Source organism: Cupressus sempervirens, chromosome 6, assembly GCF_028749045.1.
Source record: "Cupressus sempervirens isolate cs-2001-9-10 chromosome 6, ASM2874904v1, whole genome shotgun sequence".
In the NCBI taxonomy this organism is placed as follows: Eukaryota; Viridiplantae; Streptophyta; class Pinopsida; order Cupressales; family Cupressaceae; genus Cupressus; species Cupressus sempervirens.
Genome location: NC_143123.1, coordinates 487,574,308 through 487,598,410, shown reverse-complemented (window position 1 = coordinate 487,598,410; position 24,103 = coordinate 487,574,308). Strand labels below are relative to the sequence as shown.

General features: G+C 39.6%; 1 protein-coding gene across 10 annotated transcripts in view; it reads left to right on the top strand.

Annotated features, from left to right (window-relative positions):
• The window catches only part of LOC149553159 (uncharacterized), a 230,384-nt gene that overhangs the window by 37,686 nt on the left and 168,595 nt on the right, over positions 1 to 24,103 (top strand). For all 10 annotated transcript variants that reach the window (XR_016353043.1, XR_016353041.1, XR_016353042.1 and 7 more), the window contains exon 3: positions 19,082 to 19,154. Coding sequence is in view for 6 of the 10 variants with exons in the window: in XM_089788659.1 (XP_089644785.1) it covers positions 19,082 to 19,154 (73 nt within the window). In the remaining 4 variants the exon portion in view is untranslated. The remainder of the gene's footprint in view (positions 1 to 19,081; positions 19,155 to 24,103) is intronic.

Here is a 24,103-nt window from a genome sequence, read left to right as displayed (position 1 = left end):
TACATAAAACCCGTACATAGCCTGCCTAAAATCCGTACACTGCATCTTCATTAGAAATCCGTACGTTGTCTCCACAATCCGTATGGAGGCTTTGAAAATATCCGTACGGAAACTGTCTCCAAAATCCGTACAGTATCTGCCCACTAAAAAACCGTACGATAGCATTTAAAAATAGTACACTGCTTTCTTATTATAAAATCCGTACAGTGAACCATTAAAAACCGTACGGCGAGCAGGTTAAGAATCCGTACAGTGCTCCTTCCTTCACTATAAAATCTGTACGGTGCTCCTTCCTTAACTGTAAAATCCGTACGGTACATATTAGACTTGATGCTTTTCCGTACACTGCTCAAAACCTTTAAAAAAATCCGTAAGATGCAAAACTTGGCGAAATCCGTACGGTACAAAAATCCGTACACTTCCTTCGAAACCGTACGGTGAACATTTAAGAATCCGTATGGTGCTTTGTTTCCAAAAATCCGTACAGTAGCTTTTTCATCACTTTTTCATCATCTTTTTTTTTTTTTTTTTGAAAATCTCACTTCTGGAACAATTATGTACAATATTTACATATATATAGTACTTACAGTCTTCTCTCAGTTATTCGTCCACGGGGGTGCATTACTTCTTTCATGGCAAACATTCAACTTCGACCTATTCACTACATCAAATACTTCCTTTCCGTCTAGCATCCACTGTTTTATTGCTCCGTTATTGCTTACTTCCCGCATCTGGTAGGCCCGAACCATTTAATTTTGAACTTGCCTGGTTTGATCTCATTCCGATTGTCGTACTTTAACACCCACTGTCCGAGTTGAAACCTGCTACGCCTGTTCTGTGTCATCTCCATACCGCCCAGTTTGTTCCTGAAGCTTCGTAGCATGGACTCCATCAGTTGCCCCTTCTGGCCGCCAATAACACGTCCACTCCGTACTGCTGCAACTTTTATTAGACCCTTCCGCTTTGTTTCCTGTGCAGACCGTGTCGTGTGTCTTCGTTGCTGCTGGTACCTTTCTGCTATATTTGTGGTTCGACATAATACTTTCTTCCTGCGTAGTCATACAGTAGAATCTTTCCTTCTTTTGGGTTCGTACTGTATGTTCTGTCCTTCAGCTTCAGTCATGCCCGCGTTTCCTTCTTCGGCTTCTCTATGTTGCTTCGAACATTCATTTCCTCCTTCGGCTTCTCCATGTTCCTTCAGACATTCATTTCCTCTATCGGCTTCTCTGTGTTCGTTCGGACATTCATGTCCTCCTTCGGCTGACTTATGGCAGATGCCACGGGTGCTGTTACCGGAAGTGCTTCAGGAGCTGAAGAAGTCTCTCGGTTGACAGGTGCAGCCAGGTGGGCAAAGCCGACCGCAAATTCTGCCCCCGGCCTGACAGGAGAAGGCCGTACCCCATGTTGCCATGGTGCGGCTAATGTAACTGCCTGGTGGGATCCTCCAGTCATCAATATCGATCGCCGAGTCTGCCCAAATCCTGGAATGTGAGCCATGTGTAGGCCTCGGGGTAACAACTCGGAAGTCATAGGAAGCGTAGTACGCGGAAATAGCAAGGGGGTAGCCGTGACAATCTGAACTGCTTCATTATCCTCGCCCTCGCCTTCTTCTTCCTCCACACTATCCTGCTCAGAAGATGTCTCTTGTCGACCACTGTCAGTATCATCTGTCATGTCCATCCGGGGCCTCTTTTGACCTGCTGAACCCTTCTGCCCAGAGATTGTGTCCAAGTGCTTCCATTGCATGATAGGAGGTTCTCCTGGAGCCAGTGGTCTAGGGTGTTACAGCATCCAAGAATAGACCAATGGCGTAATGGGGCATATAGAAGGTCTTGTGCTGGAGAGTCATGAATTCATGCATCCGTTCAGCCAGCACAGATGCCCAATCATACACTTTCCCAGTCATTATGCCGTTCATCATGGACACCTGCGAAAATGTGATATCCGATGCCTTAGAGGATCCCGTGAGCCTGCTTTTGACTAAGTCCATCAGACACCGCCATGGCCCCTCCGGAATGTCGGTTTTCTTTAAACCCCTCCCCTTTGATGTCTCGGCTAATGCCGCCTGTTCTGCTTCAGTCAAATCTCCACACACTAATTTGATTAAAAATAGTTTTCCATCCTTTGGAATTTTCTTCGGCTGAATCTTTCTGCGTTGTTGCCCTGGAATGCCAAAAACTCGTGTGAAATCTGCTGCTTTGAATGATACCACTAAGTTCCGTCCCAGATACTGAAATGTGCTTCTGCGAGAGGCTTTGCCATATGTTTCAATCATGGTACGCAGATACCCTTCATACTCTCTAATGCAAAAAACCGGCATCTGAATGGCCCATTCAACTTGTGCTCTTCTGATGCTTGCTTTGACTGGATGGTCATCAGGGGTTTCTTGCCACCATTTCCGGCAATCCATTCCATTTAATCCCTCAAATTGTATACTCTGTGGTGTGACTTCAGCTGCTGCAGGTGCTATGGTCTTGCGCTTTTCCTTGCCGCTGCTCGAGCCTTCATTCAAATTACCTGTACCTGCCATGCTCCTGCCTTCCACAAGTTTGGACTGTGCTAATTGTTTTTTCCACTGCCGTTTACCTGCAGACTCCATTAATTATATTTATCTTTTTCTAACGGTCTCCCAAATCCGTACGGTGAAGAGTTCTTTCAAAAATATGTAGGGTAAATTGTCACCCTTGATATGATTTTCACAATCCGTACACACAGGAGGAGATTGAAAATTCGTCCAATGTAGAAGTTAGAAGAAGAATCAAATAACAAAGCCGTACCTCAAAAAGACCACACATCCGTACCACAATTTCCCTCCTCAAATCTGTACGGTGGTTGCATTTGTTGCAGAATATGTTCAAAATCCGTACATCGCCTATTGAAATCTGTATTGCTCAAGGCTCTAGGAAAATCCGTATATTGCCTTCAGTTCTACTCTTTTTGAAATCCGTACACCACAGGAATGCATTTCTGATGGAATCCATACTGCCTGAAACTATATAATTAGTGGAGATTTCCGTACACGCAAAAGTATCAAGGAAAGTCGTACATAAAGGAAAATCGTACGGTCAAACATCAAAGAAGCCCGTAAATCATGAAAGCCGTACGGCCAGACTTTATAACATGGAAAACCGTACAACAAGAAAGCCGTACGGTCAGAGTTTATTACATGGATGCCCGTACGGTGCTATAGAATCCGTACTTATGGAAAACCGTATGGTGCATCAAAATCCGTACTTTAGTTATGGAAAACCGTACGGTGCTTTTTGTCTCTCTCTTTTTTTTTTTTTGATAAATTTTTTGCAACAACAAAAAAATAGTCAATTTCCCTTCGACCGTTGTCACCGTCGGTCTGCAGTGACGGAGGGGTCTCCCGAAGGCCATTTCCAGCTGAGCAATGCTGTGGAGGGGCCTGTAGGGTCATTTCCTGATGCAGAAGTGTTCTGCTCGTGATATATCTTCAACTTCGACCCATTGACCGCCTGAGGCACTTCGTGTCCATCCAAGGTCCATAATTTGATTGCTCCATTGTCCCCTACTTCCCGGATCTGATACGGCCCAACCCACTTAACCTTGGACTTACCCGGTTTGATCTCATTTCGACCGTCGTACTTTAATACCCACTGGCCGGGCTGGAACCTGTTCAGCTTCAGGTGCTTATTGTGCCATGCCTTCCGCCTATTCTGCGTTACTTCAGTTGCCCACTTTGCTAACAATCGCCTCTCTTCTAACCTGTTCAGTTTATACAGCCTTTCCCTTAAGCTTTCTATGTCGCCCAACTTGTTTTCTAGTGCTATCCTCAAGCTTGGTATCATAAATTCTGCTGGTACGACGACCTCCTGTCCAAACATCAGTTGAAACGACGTGTGTCCTGTTGTGACTTTGTATGCCGTATGGTAAGCCCATAGAGCAGAAGGTAATTTCTCCTCCCAATCCTCCCCTTCGACGGCGCAGGATTTGTATATAATTGATACAAGGATTTTGTTGGTAGCTTTGGCCTGTCTGTTTGCCCTTGGGTAGTACGGACTTGACAGCGAATGGTAAATTTTGAATTCTGTGGTGAGCAGTCGGATCACATGGTTTACAAAATGGCCTCCTCTATCGCTTGTTAATTGTAATGGAATGCCGTACCTAGTAATAATTTGCTCATAAATAAACTGTGCTGTACTTACCGCTGAGTTGTTCGGTAATGCACGCACCTCCACCCATTTAGTCAAATACTCCATGGCAACCACAATGTATCGGCATCTTCTGGTTCGGCTCGTCTTCAGGGGTCCTATGAAATCCAACCCCCATCATTCAAAAAGCTCCTGAGCATGAGAAGGATTCAGAGGCATGAAATCTCTTTTCAAGGGTTTTCCAGCTCGCTGACATGTATCGCATGCAACAACCCATTCCCTGGCGTCATTGTATACTGTTGGCCACCATAATCCTGCTAGAAGTATTTTTCGTGTAGTTGTGTCCGGGCCCATGTGTCCTCTTGCCGGCCCTTCGTGCGCTTCCTTCAGTACCCGTGGAATTTCTTCCTTCAGGATACAACGCCGCAAGATCTGATCGGGTCCCATTTTATACAACAATCCATTAATCACCTGGAATGTTCCACTCCGTATCACCAACTTCCGTTTTTCATTCGGTGGCATGGTATTTGGAAACTGTCCTGTTGACAAGTATTTGCCAATGCTTGTATACCATTCTGGTAGTGCAGCAATCTGAAACAGCTGTGCATCAGGAAAGTCATCATTTACACCGTCTGCCGGTTCTCCTGTTCTGATATGTGATAAATGATCTGCGCTTACATGTTTCTTTCCTGGCCGTACGATAATCTTGAAAGTAAATTCCTGCAACAAGAGTAATCATCAGCTGATTCTTCCTTGAATGACTGGTTTGTTGATCATATACAACAGGGCTTGATGATCAACATAGAACACAAATGGAGTGGCCAACAAGTAATGTCGAAATTTCTGCACAGCATAGACCATCCCTAATGCTTCCCGTTCAGTTGTACTATAATTTTGTTCAGCTTTTGATAACAAACGACTGGCGAAGTAGATCGGATGATCCAACCCGTAGCTTCCCGTCTGTGCGAGAGTTGCTTCGATCGCATAGTTTGATGCATCCACATGGACGTGAAACTCCGTTTTCCAATCAGGGTATGCCAAAATAGGTGCTGTAGCCAGTTGTACCTTGAGTTCTTCGAATGCTTCATCCTGTTCCTTGTCCCATCGGAACGATTCTGTCTTGGAAGTTAACCTATCCAGCGGATAGGCTATCTTTGCAAAATTCTTGATAAAACGCCTGTAATATCCTATATGCCCAAGGAAAGATTTTACCTCTGTCACATTGGTGGACGGCTGCATCTCCAATATGACCCGCACTTTGTCCGGATCTGTCTTCAATCCTTCCTTACAGACTACGTGTCCGAGCAACCTTCCGTGTGGAACCATAAATCTGCACTTCTTCGGGTTGAGGGCCAACCGCGCATGGCGGCACCTTTCCATACACTCACCTAGGGCTGCCAGATGTTTGTCCTCCGTACTGAATACTGACCAATCATCCAAAAATGCCTTGAAGTTTCCGACGGACAGCTTGTCAAAGATGTGTAGTATGATCTGCTGAAATGTTGCAGGCGCGTTGCACAGACCGAATGACATCCGATTATAGGCATAGACCCCATCTTCTACGACAAATGTTGTCTTCAGTTTATCCTCTTCTGCGATTGAGATCTGATTGTAGCCGGAAAAACCATTCATAAATGAGTAGATCTCATGTCTCGCCACCTCCTCGAGGATGCTATCCGTGAATGGGATCGGGAACGGATCCTTGATGGTGACTGCATTCAAGCATCGGAAATCAACACATATTCGGATTTGAATGGAGTCCTTTTTCAGGGAGATCACGATCGGGGATACCCATTCGCTGGTCTGTACCTTGAAAATAATTCCGGCTTCTAGCATCCGATTGATTTCTTCCGTAACCCGAGCCGCGTAATTTTTGTTCATTCTGTAGGGCCTTTTTCGTACGGGTATTGCTCCGTCGATCAATGGAATGCGGTGCACACATAATTCAGGTGGTACGCCCTTCAGGTCCTTGTACGTCCATGCAAAAACATCCTTGTATTCTAAAAATATCTTGAAGGCTGCTGCCTTTAGTACTGGGTCCCAATTGTTCCCTACCAGTATGTTTCATGGTTCTGCTTCATCTCCTAAATTCATGGTCTGGAACGCGACTTCATTATATTTGATGGGTTCTCCTTTAGTGAATTGATGTGCCGGGGTCACATTGAGTGACGCATCCCCTTCCTTTATTTCAGTGAATTCCTTTGGAAAGGCATCGGTATTGTTTTCTTCTATTGTCAGTACGTTGCAGGTTGGAAACAATTCATAATCCTCTATCTGCCAATGGTACAGACCATTTACTGAATCCAAATTGTCGTCTCCTTTCAGTCGTAAAACTCCCTCCTGATCTGGTTCCATAATTTGCCCCTTTTCATCCTCTTCTCCCTCAGAATCAGACGAGAGGGCTTCGTCCCTGACCATCTGAGTGTGCAGATCAATGACATACTTCCGGCCTTTGCTTTCGAGTGATAAAGTATTTTTCTTCCAATCGTGCTTTGCTTTTGCTTGTATCAGCCACCCTCGACCCAAAATAGCATCGTACCCCTTCCTCTTGAGAGGAATCACAACGAAGTCCAACAAGAATGGTTGTGTTCCGATTGTCACTGGTTGTGCTGTGAGTATTCCCACTGGCTTGATTCCATGTTGATCGGCCGTTAGCAATTGGAAGGTAGGTGGCCATAATGTCGGCCGGCCCAACTTCTTCCAAGTATCCTCTGGTAGCACATTGACACCGGATCCTTTGTTGACGATCGTGTCCGTTAGTACAGTCCCGAGAATGCCCATTTCAACAATCGCCGGATAGTGTCCAGAGGAAAGAGCTAACAACATCAGGTCTTCTGCACTTGTACCCCCCTGTTTGTTGTTGTCTTGCTCTACGGGTTGCTTAGCACTTGGGACTATATTTGTGAGGGCCGTACGGAGTTGAGGCATTGTGAGCAACAGATCATTTATCTTGACGGGTATCTCAGCTTGCAATATTTGCCGTACAATGTTCTGTTCTGCACAGTTCCTGACCGAGGTACTTGGCATGCCCTTCAGATGTGCTGTTTCTGCCTGTGTTACTTTCTGGATCTCTGCCCTTGCTTCCTCCAGTCTCTTCTTTTCTTCCGCTGGGTCAGGGTATAGCTTCGCCTGCTTCCGAGTGATTGCCAGAACTTCTTCCTCGTCTGTCCCTACGGTAATCAAGTTTACTCCGGACTTCGGGCACTTAGTATCATCATGATCTCCAGGTCCACACCAACGGCACAACAACTTCGGTGTGTTTGTCGTTGTGCACTCTCGGGCGAAGTGACCCCACAGATTGCATGCGCGGCATTGAACAATTGGCCGACCATTCGCATCGTACTGAATTCGACTCCTTCCTCCATTGTTGTTGCCACCATTGTTATTGCTATTGTTGTTTGGTCCGCGCCGGTTGTTTCTGTATCCACTTGATGTGGCACCTTCCGTACTGGTGTTCCCGTTCCCTCCTGACGGGGATGCCTCCTGTGACAGGAACACTTGTTGTGGTGTCCTTGTTTTTAAATTGAAAGGACATTCTTTTACTGAGTGTCCGAAGATCTGACATATTTCACAAAATTGCTCTTTCGGGCAGGATCCCTTCGTATGGCCTTCTTTCTTACATTCCGTGCACCATAGGTCATTGCCCGTAGTTTCCTTGTTCATGTTTTTGAATTCCTTCATCATCCTTATCATGTCCTTCTGGAGGGCACGAACCTTCTTGTTGCTTCCTTCGTCATCGCTGCTATCATCTCCTGAGGATGCATCCTCATCTGAATCGGATGAGCTGGTCTTCTTCTTCTTCTTTGTCTTCTGGTCACTTTTGAGGTTCATTGCCCGGTTGTACGCTTCATTGTATGTGGATGGTGGCACGATCTTCATCTTCTTCCGCAGCTTCGGATGAAGGCCTTCAATGAACCATCTTTTCTGGAGCCCATCTGCCGGTTTATTCTCCATTTTACTGATTAAGTCCTTCAACCTCTTGGCAAAGACCCGTACAGTTTCATTCTTCTTTTGCTTGGTATTGAATATTTCTGCGACAATTTCATTATCATCACGCAAAAGTTGAAATTCTACGATGAACTCCTTCTTAATGTTATCGCAACTATTTAATTTCTGTGGATCGGCATCAGTAAACCAATCAATGGAAACACCCCGTAGGGTAGCGGGAAATTGTCGGATCCATTCATTTGTATCTGTTATGCCATTCGCCCTCCAGATCGTTTCACATGTTTTACAATGTCGAATGGGATCAGCTGCTTCATCACCATCAAATTTAGGCAATTTTTCCTTCAGACCTGCCATTATCACTGTATGTTGAGGGTTTTGTTGTGTACCTGCGCTGTTTTGCACTCCCACGCTGTTTTGAGCACCCGCGTTGTTCTGAGCTCCCGCGCTGTTTTGAACACCCGCGCTGTTTTCAACACCTGCGCAATTTGGTGAAGAAGAAGGTTCGTCAACCGAGGCTATCTGTTCCGAAAGTATATCTCGGACGAAGAGGTCACTCCACGCTCGTGCTCCTTCGGCACTCCGAGCCGTGCGAGTTGATCTCCTTCCATCAGGATTCTCTTCCCGTTGCGTATGCAGGTTCAGAAACTCTTCCCTCGCTTTTTCCACCAAATCAAGCCATTGTCGAGTCTCCTTCAACAATCCTTCCGCGCTCTTGTTTCCGTCGGAAATCTTCTGAAACCTCCTTCGACGCTCTATTTGCTGAGCCAAATTTAAATTTTCCTGCGCAACGCATGTCATCTTTTTCCTTCAACTTACTCTTATCTTTGTTCAACTGATTCGGCATTTAATTCATATCCGCCTGCCTGCGTGCCAGGTCTATCGGGCAACGGCGCCAAATGTTTACCGTATGGATTAATTAAGCAACGCACACAGGAAATAGACACGAACACCGAACAGCAACTAGCAGAACTCTCATTATTATTCGCATATACCAACAGTACATCCTGCTTTTCTCATAAGATATCCTATGATAATGATGAATACAATGCTTCCCGAAGGGGTTATAAATACTTTCCGAAGAACCTTCCCGAAGGTATCCGTCGGCCAGATACATTATACCCGCTACAAATTGTTTACCGTCGGCTACATAACAAGAACTTTCCCGAAGGAGTTTGTCGGCCGCATACATGTCGTTACATAAAAACCTTTCCGAAGGGATCCGTCGGCTGATACACAATTTCTACTGACGACAAGCGCTATCGAATTTGCATTTGCAGGCAGGGTATGGATCCAAACAATATTGGGGTTTGAGTTGCAGACCTAGGTGTCACTATTGAGAGTTGGGCATCTTCTGTTGGTGGCCTGTGATTGTGTAAATTGGAAATCCCAAGTATTTCTTGTGGTGGCGATTCAAGCATTTTATATAGCCATGGGATATAGGAAGATTGGGTGTGATGCAAGCGGCTACCACAGTTGTAAATTGGGTTGGGAAATGAAATGTTTTTGATCAGCGCAAGGGTTAGACTGTGTAATGTCCCCTTTTTAGCATTCATAGCATGATGTTGTCGTTAGCCTATTTCCCCACGGTCCCGTAGGCTAATCAGGACATTAAAGGGGCTTAGAGGCCATTTGGCCTAGATAGTTTCAGTTGTAGGTCTTTCTGAGGGGTTTTGAGGCAACTTTGGGCATACTTACTATTTATAGTAAGTCATCTTGGGCATGGGTGGACATCCAGTAGCAGCGGTATGTCGATGGTAATTGTTTAAAATCGGCAAGAAGACTTGTTTATCATTGATAAGATTTGTTTTGCATTGATAAAGCTATTTTATAAAGTTAAATTTAAATATTTAACTTTATTAATGCATACACTATAGTTTGTGAGAAATATTTAAATTAAAAGAGTCCCCTTTATTTTATAACACATTGGAGACATAAGTTACATAAAGGGAGTTATGTTTTATCCCACATTGAGAAAACGAAGGATGGAGCTCTTGTGAGAACACTATAAAAGAAATGGAAGAGCTTCTTTTAAGCAGGCTTGGAAATATCAAAGAAATTGGGAAATTTTCTGGAGATTATGTCTCAATAGTTTGAAGGACGAAATCCCTTCAAGCTGGAAATCTTGACGCCATTGAAAGATATGGTCTTGAGATTCAACATAGTAGCAATCCGAAAAAGCAGATACGAAAAAGCAGTTTGAAAAAGCGAAACCGAAAAAGCAGGCTGAAAAATCGGGTACGAAAAAGCAGTCCGAAAAAGCGGAACCGAAAAAGCAGGCCAAAAAAGCAGTTCGAAAAAAGCAAAGCAGAAGGGACAGCATTGAAGGAAATTATTACAGCCATCTACAACCAGGTTCTTTTGTTAGTATTGCTTTTAGGGGTGTTATAAGTTTTCAGCTGTAAGTGTGCATTATACCAGCATTATCATTTTGTAATCCATATAAATGCCAAAGTCTTGGCCATATTTCATGAGCATTGTATAATTCATTGCAATTAAGAAGATAATAGTTGCTGGTGTCATTTAAGCAATTTAATATCATTATTTATCAGCTAGTTAGTTTGCATACCAACTATTTGTAAAAATGCCAGTTGGCTGTAGGTGTTCATTTCTCATGCTTAGATCATATATATGCACTGAATATTATCAAAATTAGTAGCACACTCATGTTAGGTCATTATGTAGTCCATTGTAGTCTTCTAGCACAAGATTCTCATTGATGCAAATTGAAGAAAAAGTCATTTGAAGCTAGCTGAAATACTATATCAGTCATACGTCCCTTGCATGTGAATTGTTTGATGAAATTCCTTGAGCTTTTATCAGCATTTTTTTGAGGGCAGATTTGAGGAAGGTTATTACAGTGGTATCAGAGCTTGCTTGCAAAGTGTTTGACGAAATGTCAAACTACTGAAGTATAAAGATTTTTGGTATTTGAAGAAGTTATAACCTATAGGGGTTATTACAGACTGGTGTGTTGTGTGAGAAGCGTTGACTGCGTATACTGAAGCTGCCGACATTGGAAGTTCTGGAGGTCACGTCCCTGCAATCCATCACCTTAGCCGTCAAACACCATAGCTGTTAATTCTCACAGCAAGGGTTGTCTGCAATCCCAAGTGGAATTTCCTTCCACAATTTAAGTTGACATTGGGGAACCCAACATATGGAATTTTGAAAATATTCACAAGTTACAGCTTTGCCAATTATACTGCAAATAAGGTGCTCCCTCTTCAGTTTGTAATTCAGTCTATTGATTTCATTAATAAAGAATTACAAGGATTAAAACTAGTTATTATATAATTTTATGTTTTACTTCAAACAACGTCTTGAAATTGTGGATATCCAATCATAAGGAAAAATACACAAAAATTGAAATAAAAATTAGAAAAACATTCACCAATTGCAAAACAACAAAGTGTGTATCATTAGGAACCAGTTCAGTTCTTTACATAATAGGTATGACTCGTATTTCAGAGGGCATATTTAAATGATGAGTATTTTGGGAGTTATTATATTTTTAGTGGTCAAATTATTATTAATTATTAAATGGCTTATTATAAAGTTACAATTTAACTTTATAATTTCAATTAAGTTGAGAGTTGAGTTATCGTTGGAAAGTGCCATTTATTAATTAGTTAAGCCAAGTGAAGTGAGAGAATCTAAAGGGAGCTTCTAATTAACGTTGTGTGGTGAAGCTTCTTGAGTGAAGTTACATTTTGGCAACAAAAGAGAATTTGGAGGTTATAAATACAAGCCCATTTGTTGAGAAAAACATGCTTAAATATTTATTTACATTTGTTGCCTGCGTAGGTTTTTCTATGTTTTGATTTTTGTGCCCTTGTTGAAGTGTAAGGGTTTGAATTCTGAGTTGTTCCATTGGATCTACAACTGAAGTATTGTAGATTCAAATCTGAGATTTTGTTCTGAGTTTGCATTGGCAATTGTGCTGAGGTATACAATTGGCCATTTCTCCTACTGTTTTACTGTGGCTAAGGCGAAGATTAATTGTTGGAGCTGATTATTTTCCAACCTACTATTCAGGTATAGTAGTTTTGGAATTTGAGTCTTGTGGATCAATTTCTTGAGGTTTGCATCTTCCATTTTTGTCATTGTTGTTGCTTGGAGCAAAGTGTGTGAAATTCTAAGATGTAATTTCAATCAATGCTGATGTAAATTGAATTGAGAGATAAATATGAAGTAGTTCAGTTTTTTTAAAGTTACATGGTGTAGTAAATTAAATGCAAATCTATCATTGCCGTTGAATTGAGCTTGGTCATCATTAGTGTTGTTAAGAATTGCCTAATCTTGGTGAATGTGATTTAGTTGGCCTTGGAGTTCTTTTCAGTAGTATTGGCATTGTATGCTAATTGTTTTGATGTAATGTCAAAAGTCAGAAATATTAGTATTTTTTAGAGTTATAACCAAGCAGAGTTATTACAGTGGTATCAGAGCGGTTTCCTGCCAGCCTGCAAGAATTGGGCTCAGTTTGATTGGTGCTTTGTTTTGGAGATTCGGTTTTCAGTGTTATGGATGGTGATAGGAGGTTTGGTATTCATTATACTCGTAGAGGGCATACTTCTCTTCTTAGGGATGGAGAATCTGAGATACTGGATTTTGTGAAACTGTTGGACGTGCTAGTTGTTGATGTCAGTTTTGTACTACTACATAACATATAGCAATTGAACACTTGGTATGGGATATCAAATACTCAATTCCTCTCTTGAAAAGTTAATACTCATGAAGACATGAGAAAAAACTCCAATGTTCCTTACACTCTTGGATATTAACTCAGTTATTGATGTGATTTGCTGGTAATCACGTTGGCGGCCTTACGTTGTTCATTCAAGGATAATTTGGGCGTCAGGATGATGGTGATGATTTTATATGAGTGCCAGATAATGTTGATGGTGGTGATGGTGGGGGTGTGTCTACCAATGATGCTTCTAATGACTTTTACCTTCCTAACTTTCTTCTTCAAGACTCCAATTACTAAACTACTTGCTATTCTACTCCTACTCCTTTGAATGGAAACATTAGCAAATGGACGGGAATCGAATCTGATAAAAGCTGACCAACGGCTACCTCCATAAATGTAATGATTCCAGGGAAAATGTCTAGATTACCACACAAGGCTTCCCAACAAGCCGCTAGGATACTAGTGGCCTAGTTATAGATCCCTATCAAACATCCACTAATATCACCATGCAACTATTCATCTACTCTTACTCTTACTTAGAAACATTCTCAAAATGAAATCTACTTTAACAACTTCAAAGGAAATCTAATTCTTATTTGGAAGTAGAAACCATGCAATAACACAAAATGTTCTTAATCACCATGCAAGTCACAACAATGATAAAGGGAGGCAATTTTGGTATTATTTTAGCAACAATTTTCTTTGACCCTTTACAAATGAGAGCAAATGGCATTATATAGAGGCCAAAATTACAAGCAACGGTAGAGATTAAGAGGCAAAACCAATGATCCAAATTGAATCCTAGGAACCCTAATTAGGGTTGCCACCCCATCGGCCAATGAGAAGACGCAACCTCATCAATGGACCAATTGAAAAAAAAGGAAAAGTGACAACCAATGAGAAGGCACCAAAATGGTAGCCAATCAGAATCAGACACCTATCCTACCCAAGAAGGAGGAGAATTTGCCACTTGGGCTTATATCAAATGATCTTCTAATATAGTGCTACCCCTTTCTTTCATCTTTTAGCCAAAGCAATGAACTTGGCTAGCTCATCATTGACTTCCTTCATGGGAGGGCAAAGTGTATGTTTCATCTTGAGCTCAGCTGAATTCATCATGTTGCTCACTGCTTGCAGTGTCTTCTCATGATCCTTCTCATATTCTCTCGCATATCCAATAAAGGCATTGGGGGAGGCAAGGGTGCGCAAATGTTTCTTCTTGATGACAGTCTTCCCCAACTCATCCAATCTTGATTCAAATTCTGTCTCATTGATGTTCTCCTCTTGTCCACTTGAATTATCCCTTTGCTCTCTAGCCTCAAATATGCTTTCTCTTGATGGCGCTACATTTTGTCTCTTTGCTGGAGGATCTTGATGTTCTTTACTTTTCTCGACTTCCAAACTTCTCTTCCCGTTTTTAAATGTTCTTTGCTATTGGCTACTGCCCTCATCTTGCTGTCCGACTCAACTTCCCATTGTACTACGACTTGGTGTGCAAATCAATTGCTCTTGTAACTGCCTCCAAGGAAGGATCCTGGTGATCATCCTAATCCACTGGATTCAACTCTGTTCCACCCACTATATCATAATCTTCTCTCAACACATTTTAATCATCTTCTAGCTGATTGGGAATATCAAGGCCTCTCCATCTAATTGCCCTCATCATGTTCACTGACAATCTTGAGAAAGCTAGCTTTCTTATGTGAAAGTCATCCTGTGCATTGGCCCATAAATCTTCTATAGTAGGAACAAGTTTGAATGTATTTCCATAAGATGCCTTGATAAGACCATTAGGATCAAATCCTTGCCTTGCTCTATGCCATACTAGATGATACCATTCTAATTCTTTCTCTGCAGCTGCAAAGGCGACAGGATTGGGGCAATTGCCATTGCCAATTCCAAATGAGAGGGTAATCCTTGTCTCACTTTTAAGTTTCATCATTTTGTCATAGTGCTCAAGTTGCCTAACCAACTCCATCAAAACTACCTTGTCGAGTGGGTAATTTGGAAGTCACATGGGACATTCTGTGCTTCCTGCTACTCTAATATAAGTGAATTGTGGAAATTGGATGAACCAACTACCATACTTCTCGACTTTCGCTTCTGCTTCCAATGAGAGCCTCTTAGCAGGTGTCCCTTGCAATATCCTTACTGTTTTCATGGCAAAGGCATCACAAAATATCTTATAGTCTTTGCTGTTGTGCAAGTGAAGTTGTGGATAGCACTCATGCACCAAACATTACCCTGGTCCATTGCCAATTACTCCTAAGGTTCTAAGTCCAGGATTTTCATACAATCTTGCAATTAGATAGAACAGATAGGACCCCATGTAGAATTGCTTTTGATTTTGCACGGTCCTAAGTTGCAATTCTAGATTTTCGCTTATGATCCTAGCCCAATCAATTCTTCTTTTTCCCTTTTCAATTTTATCAATAAAATAATACATCCAATTTTCGAATTGCATACTTTGAGCTAAGCCCATGATCCTTCTGAGAAGCATAATGAGATCGCCATACTTTGGTTTGAAATTTGACATGGTGAGCCTTGATGATCTGGTAATTCCCTTATTGCCCTCTTGTCGCCAATCCTGCTTTAGACAAACGAAATAAGCCTCCTAGTTGTCTTGAAATGACTTGGCCGCTTGATCCATCATTACCATTGTCATGCCTTTGTATTGGGGGATATTAAATGCTTTTTCGATCACTTGTCCACCGATGTTGCCTAACACTCTCTTCCCTTCATAAGAAATGATGGACTTACTAACCAAATCAAACCAGGATGCACACTCCATGACCAATTTTGGACAAGGCAAGGTAGGAGGGAAGGCCGCTGCGTGCACAATTCTGCTTCTGTAAATTTTCTTTGCCATGGGGGATTGTCTTTCCTTCAATCTGTCCTTTAACTGTATCATGTTTATTGTGCCGATATTGGTATCACTTATTCGCCTCACTTTCGAGAAGAAGGCGGTCTTAGGCATCATGTCTTCTTTGTCTTTTTTGGTGTTCGTTCCCTTTGGGTTTTTGCTTGCACTAACATCTACCATTCTAAACACTTATTTTTGCTCCTTCGTTCTAAATGATATGGACTACCCTTATTGATCTCCAACCTTCTTTCTTTTGATGGAATCTAGCTTTATTTTGCCTCGCCAAGTCCTATCTCTACACTTATCAATCTCCAACTTTCAACCTAGGGATGGGACTACCACTTATTTCTACCTCTTCGTTACCTTAGGATGGACTACACTTATATATCCCAACTTCAACCTAGGGTGGTCTAACTTATTTCTACTTCGCCAAGTGTCCTATCATGAAATCTACACTTATTTCTCCAATCTTCAACCTATCAATGGGATGATGAAGTGGTGGATGATGAATGCAAGAAGAACATAAGGGAAATGAAACCAAGCAAGAACAAGGAGTAAAGTCCGCTTTTAGACCAATCTTCAGCTCTAAAATGAATTGAATTTACCTTAATTTTGTCTTTGCCAATAGTCGGGCTCTTTTTTGAATTCGAAAAATCAAACCTCCAATCATGTATCCTCTACCAAAAGAAATTGCCCAGATCTGAAATTGAGAGCACAACCTTAGCAAGAAAAATCAGACTTCTTAAATTGCCAAGCAAAAGGAAAGTATTTAGATCTGCTCCTTGACTTGTCTAGGGCAAAAATCGCTCAAAATTGGAGGAGGGAAAAATGGTGCCAAAAAATCTACTTCAAGGAAAAAATCGCCGAGTGTAGAGACTGCTTCTTGCAAGAGAAATCACCCAACAAAGAAGAAAGCTGCTTCTTGTAAAATCGCCTAACATAAAAGAAGGCTGTGATGGAATGAAGAAATGAGAGAGGGAGGAGCTCTCTTATATCACACTCCCTTTACTCCCTCAAGCTGGCCGACTAGCCCTAGAGGAGGAAAAAAATTAAATTAGGCATTTATTGGTGTTCCAAATTTAAATGCCAAGCCAAAATTTATTTTGCCTATAGTGAAATTTGCACATTTAATTGCCTGTTAGGACCAAAAATTGCAAAATAAAATTAGGAAAGCCTTGGAGATGCCAAAATCTTCATTTAAAAACGTTTTAGCAATTAAAATATCATTAAAATCGGATTTAGCAAGCCAAAATCGATTTTCAATTTTAATTCACCAATTTTAATATATTTTTAAAATATTTTTAAAATCTTCAATGCAATTTTGACCAATTTAATGCAAAATTTTGCAATTAAGTCCACTTTCCATTTTGCAATGCAATTTTAATTTTTTTCCAAAATAAATCATTTTCTCTAGCATCCAAAATCAATTTTCCAATTTAATATCACTATCACAAAATTTTCCTTTTCACCAAAAAATTTAAGATTTTCGAAAACAATTAAATCTAAAGAATTTCATTTTGAAAATGCTCAAGATTACACAATTACATCCAATTTTCAAAATCCGTCCAAGTCCAAATTTTTTTTAAATTTATCTTGCCGGTATTGATCTAACCATCGAAAAGATGTTATCTTTGAAATCGTTTAGCGGCTAGCCTAAGGATAAAATTAAAAGTTCTAGAAAATCAAGTTTACACCGGGTGAAAAAATAAATCCAACCATACCCTTCCTGGCCCAAAGGTGTCCAAAGTGTAAAAATTTCAAATCGAAAACTTTTGGACAACTCCGAAAAACTCGCTAAGGCGATCGGAAAAATTGCCAAAATTCGCAAAAATTGCCAAAGCTTGCCCAGAAAAGGGGGTTCCCAAAAGTTTTGGGGCGATGATGTGAAAACCTCACAACACTAGTGAATGAGCTGAATCAAAATCAGAAACGGATGACCGAATTGATTTTAAATTTGAGATTTGAGTAGAGCATGATATCGCTTTTTCAGAGAGTGAAATGTGGTGATATAGTTGCGGCTACAAATGTGTAGGACATTTCTTATGAGACTTCGCATGAGTTGGACACAATTATGGTGGAATGTGATGAGAATTCATGTCAGGTTGAGTCAGATGATGCAGTTGTTGGCATGAGTTCCCAGGACCATGTATTTGATGGCGATGCAACAATAGTGGGAGTATAAGCATGCGAGGATACTATCATATCAGCAACCACTTCTGTGTCGGTTGAGCCATCTACCAAGGAGTTTAGTAGTATGCATGTAGTTGTAGATGTGTGCTCTGATGATAGTACACATGTTATTGATGATGAGGTGAGTGATGTAGAGATAGTTTTGTTATAGCACCGATCAACACAGTGTTGATGCTCACTTTGTGGACAATCCTATGTTCGACATGGATGCAACATTGTCCTATGACAATCCCCTTTTTGAGATTGATGCTGAATCCTGATTCACTCGAAATTTCTCTTAAAATCTGCTCCAAATCGACAACAAATTGATTTGGAAGGCTGCAAATGATAGTCCTTCTTCTCCCATACCTTTCTGCCCTCTCCAAAACTTAACTGATGTTTAAAAAAATGCTTTGGCCCTTTGCTAGGCTGTCAAACCATATCAGACCGTGGGCGCGGGAAGTTGTTCGTTTATCACCGAGAAGATGGTGATATGCAACTTTTTGGTGATAACTTTTATTGGCTGCAATATCTTGATGTAACTTCTCACCTGCTGTAACTCCTTGTGAGAAGTTGACTTCTCAGCGAGATTGGTGAGAAGTTAATCTATGACAACTACCCCACTGAACTAAGAAATTTCTTGCTGTCAGTGATATTATTTTAATTTCTAATTAGCAATTTGATATTGAAAACTTCAATTTTCATTGTTCAATATTCAAGTATTTACTATTTAGTATTTGGCATTTTCAATTTTTCAGTTTTACTTCTTAATAGTCTTATACATCTTTTCATAATTAGCATTTTAAGTACCATACGTATTGTATATACAACCCCTCCACCTGCTGCACCCCTCCCCTCTGGTTCTGGCGCTCCCCCATCCCTGACAGCAGTGTAAGTATGCTTTACAATGGGTTTTCTGAATGCTTGTTGTTTGTAATCATTCATCATAGAACATAATTTTTATGTAACTGCTTGGAAGTTACTGGAAAGGAGCTTATGTGTTTGCTTTATCTATAATTAAATGGCAATTCCATTATAAAAGTTACTAGAAAGGAGCTTATGTGTTTGCTCTATTTATAATTAAATGGCAATTCAAACCATATAATGGAATTGCAATTAGGTTACTAATGTATCTGTTATTTCTGTGACTAAAGGATGTGCAAATTATTCAGTGTTCCTGTAGATATCTTGGCCATGGCTACTTGACACAATATAATGAGCTACGCTGCTTTATTACTAAAGTACGATTTTTTGGAGTTACATCTCAAATCCTGATTCTTTAATGGTTAACTGCAGATAGGGAGGCAATCCACAAAGAGAGAAACTGTGATACCTAGTCCAGATTATCGAATACCCATCATTTTAACAGGTCAGGTTCTTTAGAAGGTCTTGTCAAATATAATTAAAACATCAAGAATCTTTTCTTCTTGCTCAATTAACTTATTGTGGAATTTTTTTTGACCCAGAAATCAAAGCACACAATGCAATAGGAAAATTAAATAGGAAGCCATGATAGTCCTATTCAAGTGTTTAGCATGCACGTCAAAAAACTAACTTATATGCAGAATATTTCTTGACAATTTGTCTCTTTCTCATCCATTTTTCTACATCCTCCCTACCATTCCACTGCATTCTGGATTTCAAAAATTTCTACTCCAACATGCTTTGAAAATCTTATTCTTTTTTCATATATCACACACTTGATTTAACAGTTATTACATCCTGGTATAGTGTATTGACAAGCATTAACAAAAGCAATAGTTTTTTCAAACATTTTGTTACTTATAAGAATTGCTCCAGTGATTTTTCCTACAATAAACCAGTAAACTTCGTAACGAAGTGTTAAACAAAATGAGGTTAGAGATAATGCTTCTGGATTTAATTGCAGAGTTGTTTTTAGCATCAATTTTTTAATCAACTCTGTGATCTTTTCATTAGTGTCAACATTTTGGATCTCAATTTCTTCCTCACCTTAATGAAGAATCAAATAGTGTGATCCAAAATGTTGATACTAAAAATAACTATGCAGTTAAATCCAGAAGCATGTAACACTTACCCTTTTTTGGTTTTGTTTCAGAGTAGAGAGAATTGCAGAAATAGATATTGCAAAAATCTTATTTGGAGCAATGTATTAAAACTAAATAACTTTCTAAACACAATATTCAGGGAAATCGACAACCAATACTATTTTTGTAGATTTATTTCCAGAACCGGTTTACAATATATCATCAAAATAAGAACTACCCAGACCATCAAAATACATTAAAATGCTATTTCTCACACACCCATTACATCTAGCGTAAGTTGCCAATGCTGATGCTAATGTGGATGTGGATGTGAGAATCAGATGTGTGGATGCATTGTTTTTTTTGATTTTGGATGTGTTTGGATGTGTCTGTTTGTATATATTTAATATATATATTATATGTAAAGAAATGTAAAAAATATACAAAAATAAAGCATTCCATAGTATGATACTTCACAATTGATAGTTTAACTTCAAACTTCACCAACACAAATATACAAATTGAAATAACCAATTAGTAAATACTAAACTTGTCAAGTTCAAGATTCCAATGCAGTTTGAATTACAAAATCAAAACTTAGTTTATGATTCAATGTTGATCAATCAAGCATCAAAACTCAAGATTCACTAATAAGATTCACTCAGTTAGAATCATAAGGATTCTCAAAAAAATCCACATTCTCGTTGTCTCCAATTGCTGCAAGTTCAAGATCATTTGAACAAAAAATGGTTCCACTTGTACTAGATGCACCACATGCCATGATGCTATTAGCATCATCATCTGTGATTGTAGTAAAATCCATAAATGTTGCATCCAAATTAGTACATTCAAGGTCTACATCCTAAAGCTTGGTTGACCCTTGTATTCTTTCTCCTTATGTGACAAAATACACAAGTTGGTATGAATATAGACCAAGTCCTTAGCTTTCTTTGAGCCCAACTGCTTGCACTTCACTGAAGGGATATAGGAGTATGCACTCCAATTCCATTCAACATTAGAAGAAGTTACAACCTGGATAGTGTCCATAAAATTCAACTTACAAATGAGAAGCAAATTAAAGAATGTTAAACACTAAATTGTAAGATTATAACTAGTAAACGAAAAACAAAAAACAAAAAAACAACTTACTTGTGCGAGGATGAGGATATTGATTGCAAGAGGTTGTAGATGCTTGTATAGTTGACCATACATGTACCATTTGATAGATCCCATGTCACTTTGGTCCTTTATTGCATATGGAATAAGTTTTGTTCCTGAAGCAAATAAGCCAAATTCTAGCCTCACCTTTTTCTGCATTTCATCATTTTGGAAGAGTCTTGCAAATGCTTTGTAGCACCCATTAGCAACAACTTCATCCATACATGGTGGAACTCTATCCGGTATAGTAAGTATTTCTTGGCTATAGTACCCTGAAGAAAGGCATATGCAAGATACTAACCCACACGTGGCAAAAGATAATTCAAAAGATTTAGCGAAGTATCAAGCAATAAGGCTGACAAGATGAGAGAATTTGGTATAAACAAAGAACATTTTGGTTTAGCAATGTGTGGCATTGTATTGTAAGGATATGATGTTTGGATGCACACTTTTTGGGATCAGTATAGATGCAAATTTGATGTTAGTACAAAGTAGAACCTTTGTATGATTAGTTTTGAAGAGTGAACCAAAAGAACAGATCAGATATTGAAGATATCAGCATTGTGTAAAGTTTCTGTGTATATGTTGATTGATAGCATTATTAATTTGTATTTGCATGTTTGAGCAGTGGGCTCTTCTTGCTTACTTTTGTATTGTAATACCAACTCCTAACAGGGTTGAGACTTCTAACAAGGCCTAGTCCTCCAGCAAGGACATATATACTATACGGATGTAATGGACTCCTAACAGGGTCAATATCTTTCGCAAGATACTTTTGATTAGCAGATCATTTTGTGGGTATCATCCCCATTGTGGTTTTCCCTAGTTAACAAATAATGGTGTTATGAGTTGTATTGTGTTATGGTTATATTTACTTTTTAGTTTGATCATATATGCAAGTTTAAAGATTGTTAATAATATCCATAGTTGGGCAAAAGTTTGTGGAATACCGTTCACCCTTCCCTCAGTATTCCCTATTTCTAACAAGAATAATATAGTTAGACTTGTTATTGTTTCAATTATGACATTTATTTTGGAGGAATTGCTTGTCGCAAGCTAGCCCTAATAGCAGGGACATTACATTCTCATGTGTTTGTATGGTAAATTTTACTTCCTCTACCATGCGTCCATGCCATCGCACACATCCCCCAAGCAAGGTGAATTTGTATCAGCAAAGCAAAGCATAATCATGATAGGTTTGATGAAATCCAATACAAATTGCACTCAAGCCCGCCAACTGTTATCCAAAACCAAAGCCTTGACCTTTTGGGCTCTCTTTGAACATGAAGCTTTCCATATACCCCATTGGCTAGAAATAACCATTTGGCTTAATGTCCCTTGCACCTTGACAAGTCGTCTCATAACAATAGTGTTAGATGCAAATCGGGTCTCAAGAACCTAAGGAAGTTAAAAATATGTCAATACATATTAAGCAATGTTATATACAATTTGATAATTTAACATGAACATAAAACTTATTTAAATTAAATAAGTAAATCAAATTAATTATTACAACTTTGAATTTACCTTCAACAACTCCAACTTGGAGAATAATGTGAATATGGATTGTGACATGTGGTGGTTTGTCACAAACATTTGGATCTCCTCTCCCTTTTGGTTTATTTGCTTCACCCATTCTATTTGGGTGGTGATTTGTTGCATGACCAAGTTGAGAGAGTGTACAGTGCATGGTGTCCAAAAAATATGGTCGTACCAACTCTCAACCACGTTAAATTCGTGATAACTGCTATATAGATCTTCATGATCTTTTTGAGGCTCTTTGTTGCTGCTGTATAGTGATTGCACCTCTTCCACTTCTTTGTTACTATCGTTTTGCAGTATTTTGCTTTAGTTCTATGATATTTGTTGAGTAGTCTATAGTTACTCCTCTTCTACCCATGTTGGTCATCTCGTGCTCAAGTAAATGATCGATGTCATCTCTTATATTCTCCACTCTTCCTTGTATTGTTCGTGCACTTCCTTTTGTTCGTGCATATATTATTTATTGGCATCATCACTTTAATCTTACTTGACGTCCACATATGATGACTTTGTATCTCTACTGCTAGCATATCCTTCTATCATGTTGTTATTACCAGGAGACATTATTTTTCCTAAGCAGTGTTGTCTAAAGGTGGAGCATTCTCTACGTTGGTTCCTTTGGTCTTAGACTTCTATTTATTAAAAGACCGTTTATATTGTAACAGTAGCCCAAAACTTTTCAATTGTGTTTATTTTGTTCATTCAAGAATGATGAAATCTATGGTTATCGAGTAGTATTTGGGTTTTATCGAACTAAGAATTATTTGGCATAAGGTGTTCTGCTTCTTATAGTGTATCTGTATTGATCCTATTTGAGAGAATGAACTTAAGGACATTCTTTCTAAGATGCATGTGCGCACAATAGTTTTAAGCAGATTTCTCTTTTGTTGTATAAGCTCAAACGACTTTGTTATTCTTGAGCAATTGAAGGATTTAAAGGGGCATAAATTTTGTGGTCAGTTTTCCTTTCTAATAAAATTTCTTCTTTGTGGTGGGTTGGGTTGTTTCCCTTAGCAAGGAGGGTTTTTTGAGGGTATATTTTTTGCAGGTTTTGATTGCTTTGTATTGTTGTGCCTTCATTATTTAATTTAGTTATATTCTAGTTCTTATATCGACAAACCAAAGCACCTGCACCCCTACAATGTTTGGTATTATCTGTAACCACTTGGACCACATTTTCACTACCTACGATCTCTATGGCCTCAATGAGAATTCTTGAAATGAACTGTGAATCCTTAACTTCTTCGACCCAATCAACCGCGCTAAATATTGCTCCTTTGGGGACATTGTAGTCATATTAATCAATGCTCAATTTCTAGTATCTTTCCATCCATTAGACATAACAAATATACCGGATGTTTTCCAAGAAGTTTTAATTGGTTGAAGAGATTTCTCTATAGAAGTCTTTTCTTTTTGCAAAAGAGTAGTACACACCTTTTCATACCTAGGAATAGTGTAATCAGTCAGTGCTTTATTGATGGCTTCCACCATTTCCTTCCAATAGGGTGATCTCACCAGGTTGAAAGGAAGACGATTCACATAGAGGCAATGTGCAATTTCTTGATCAGCAAGCTGTCTTTTGCCCATTTTAAATGCGAAATTCAATGGACCT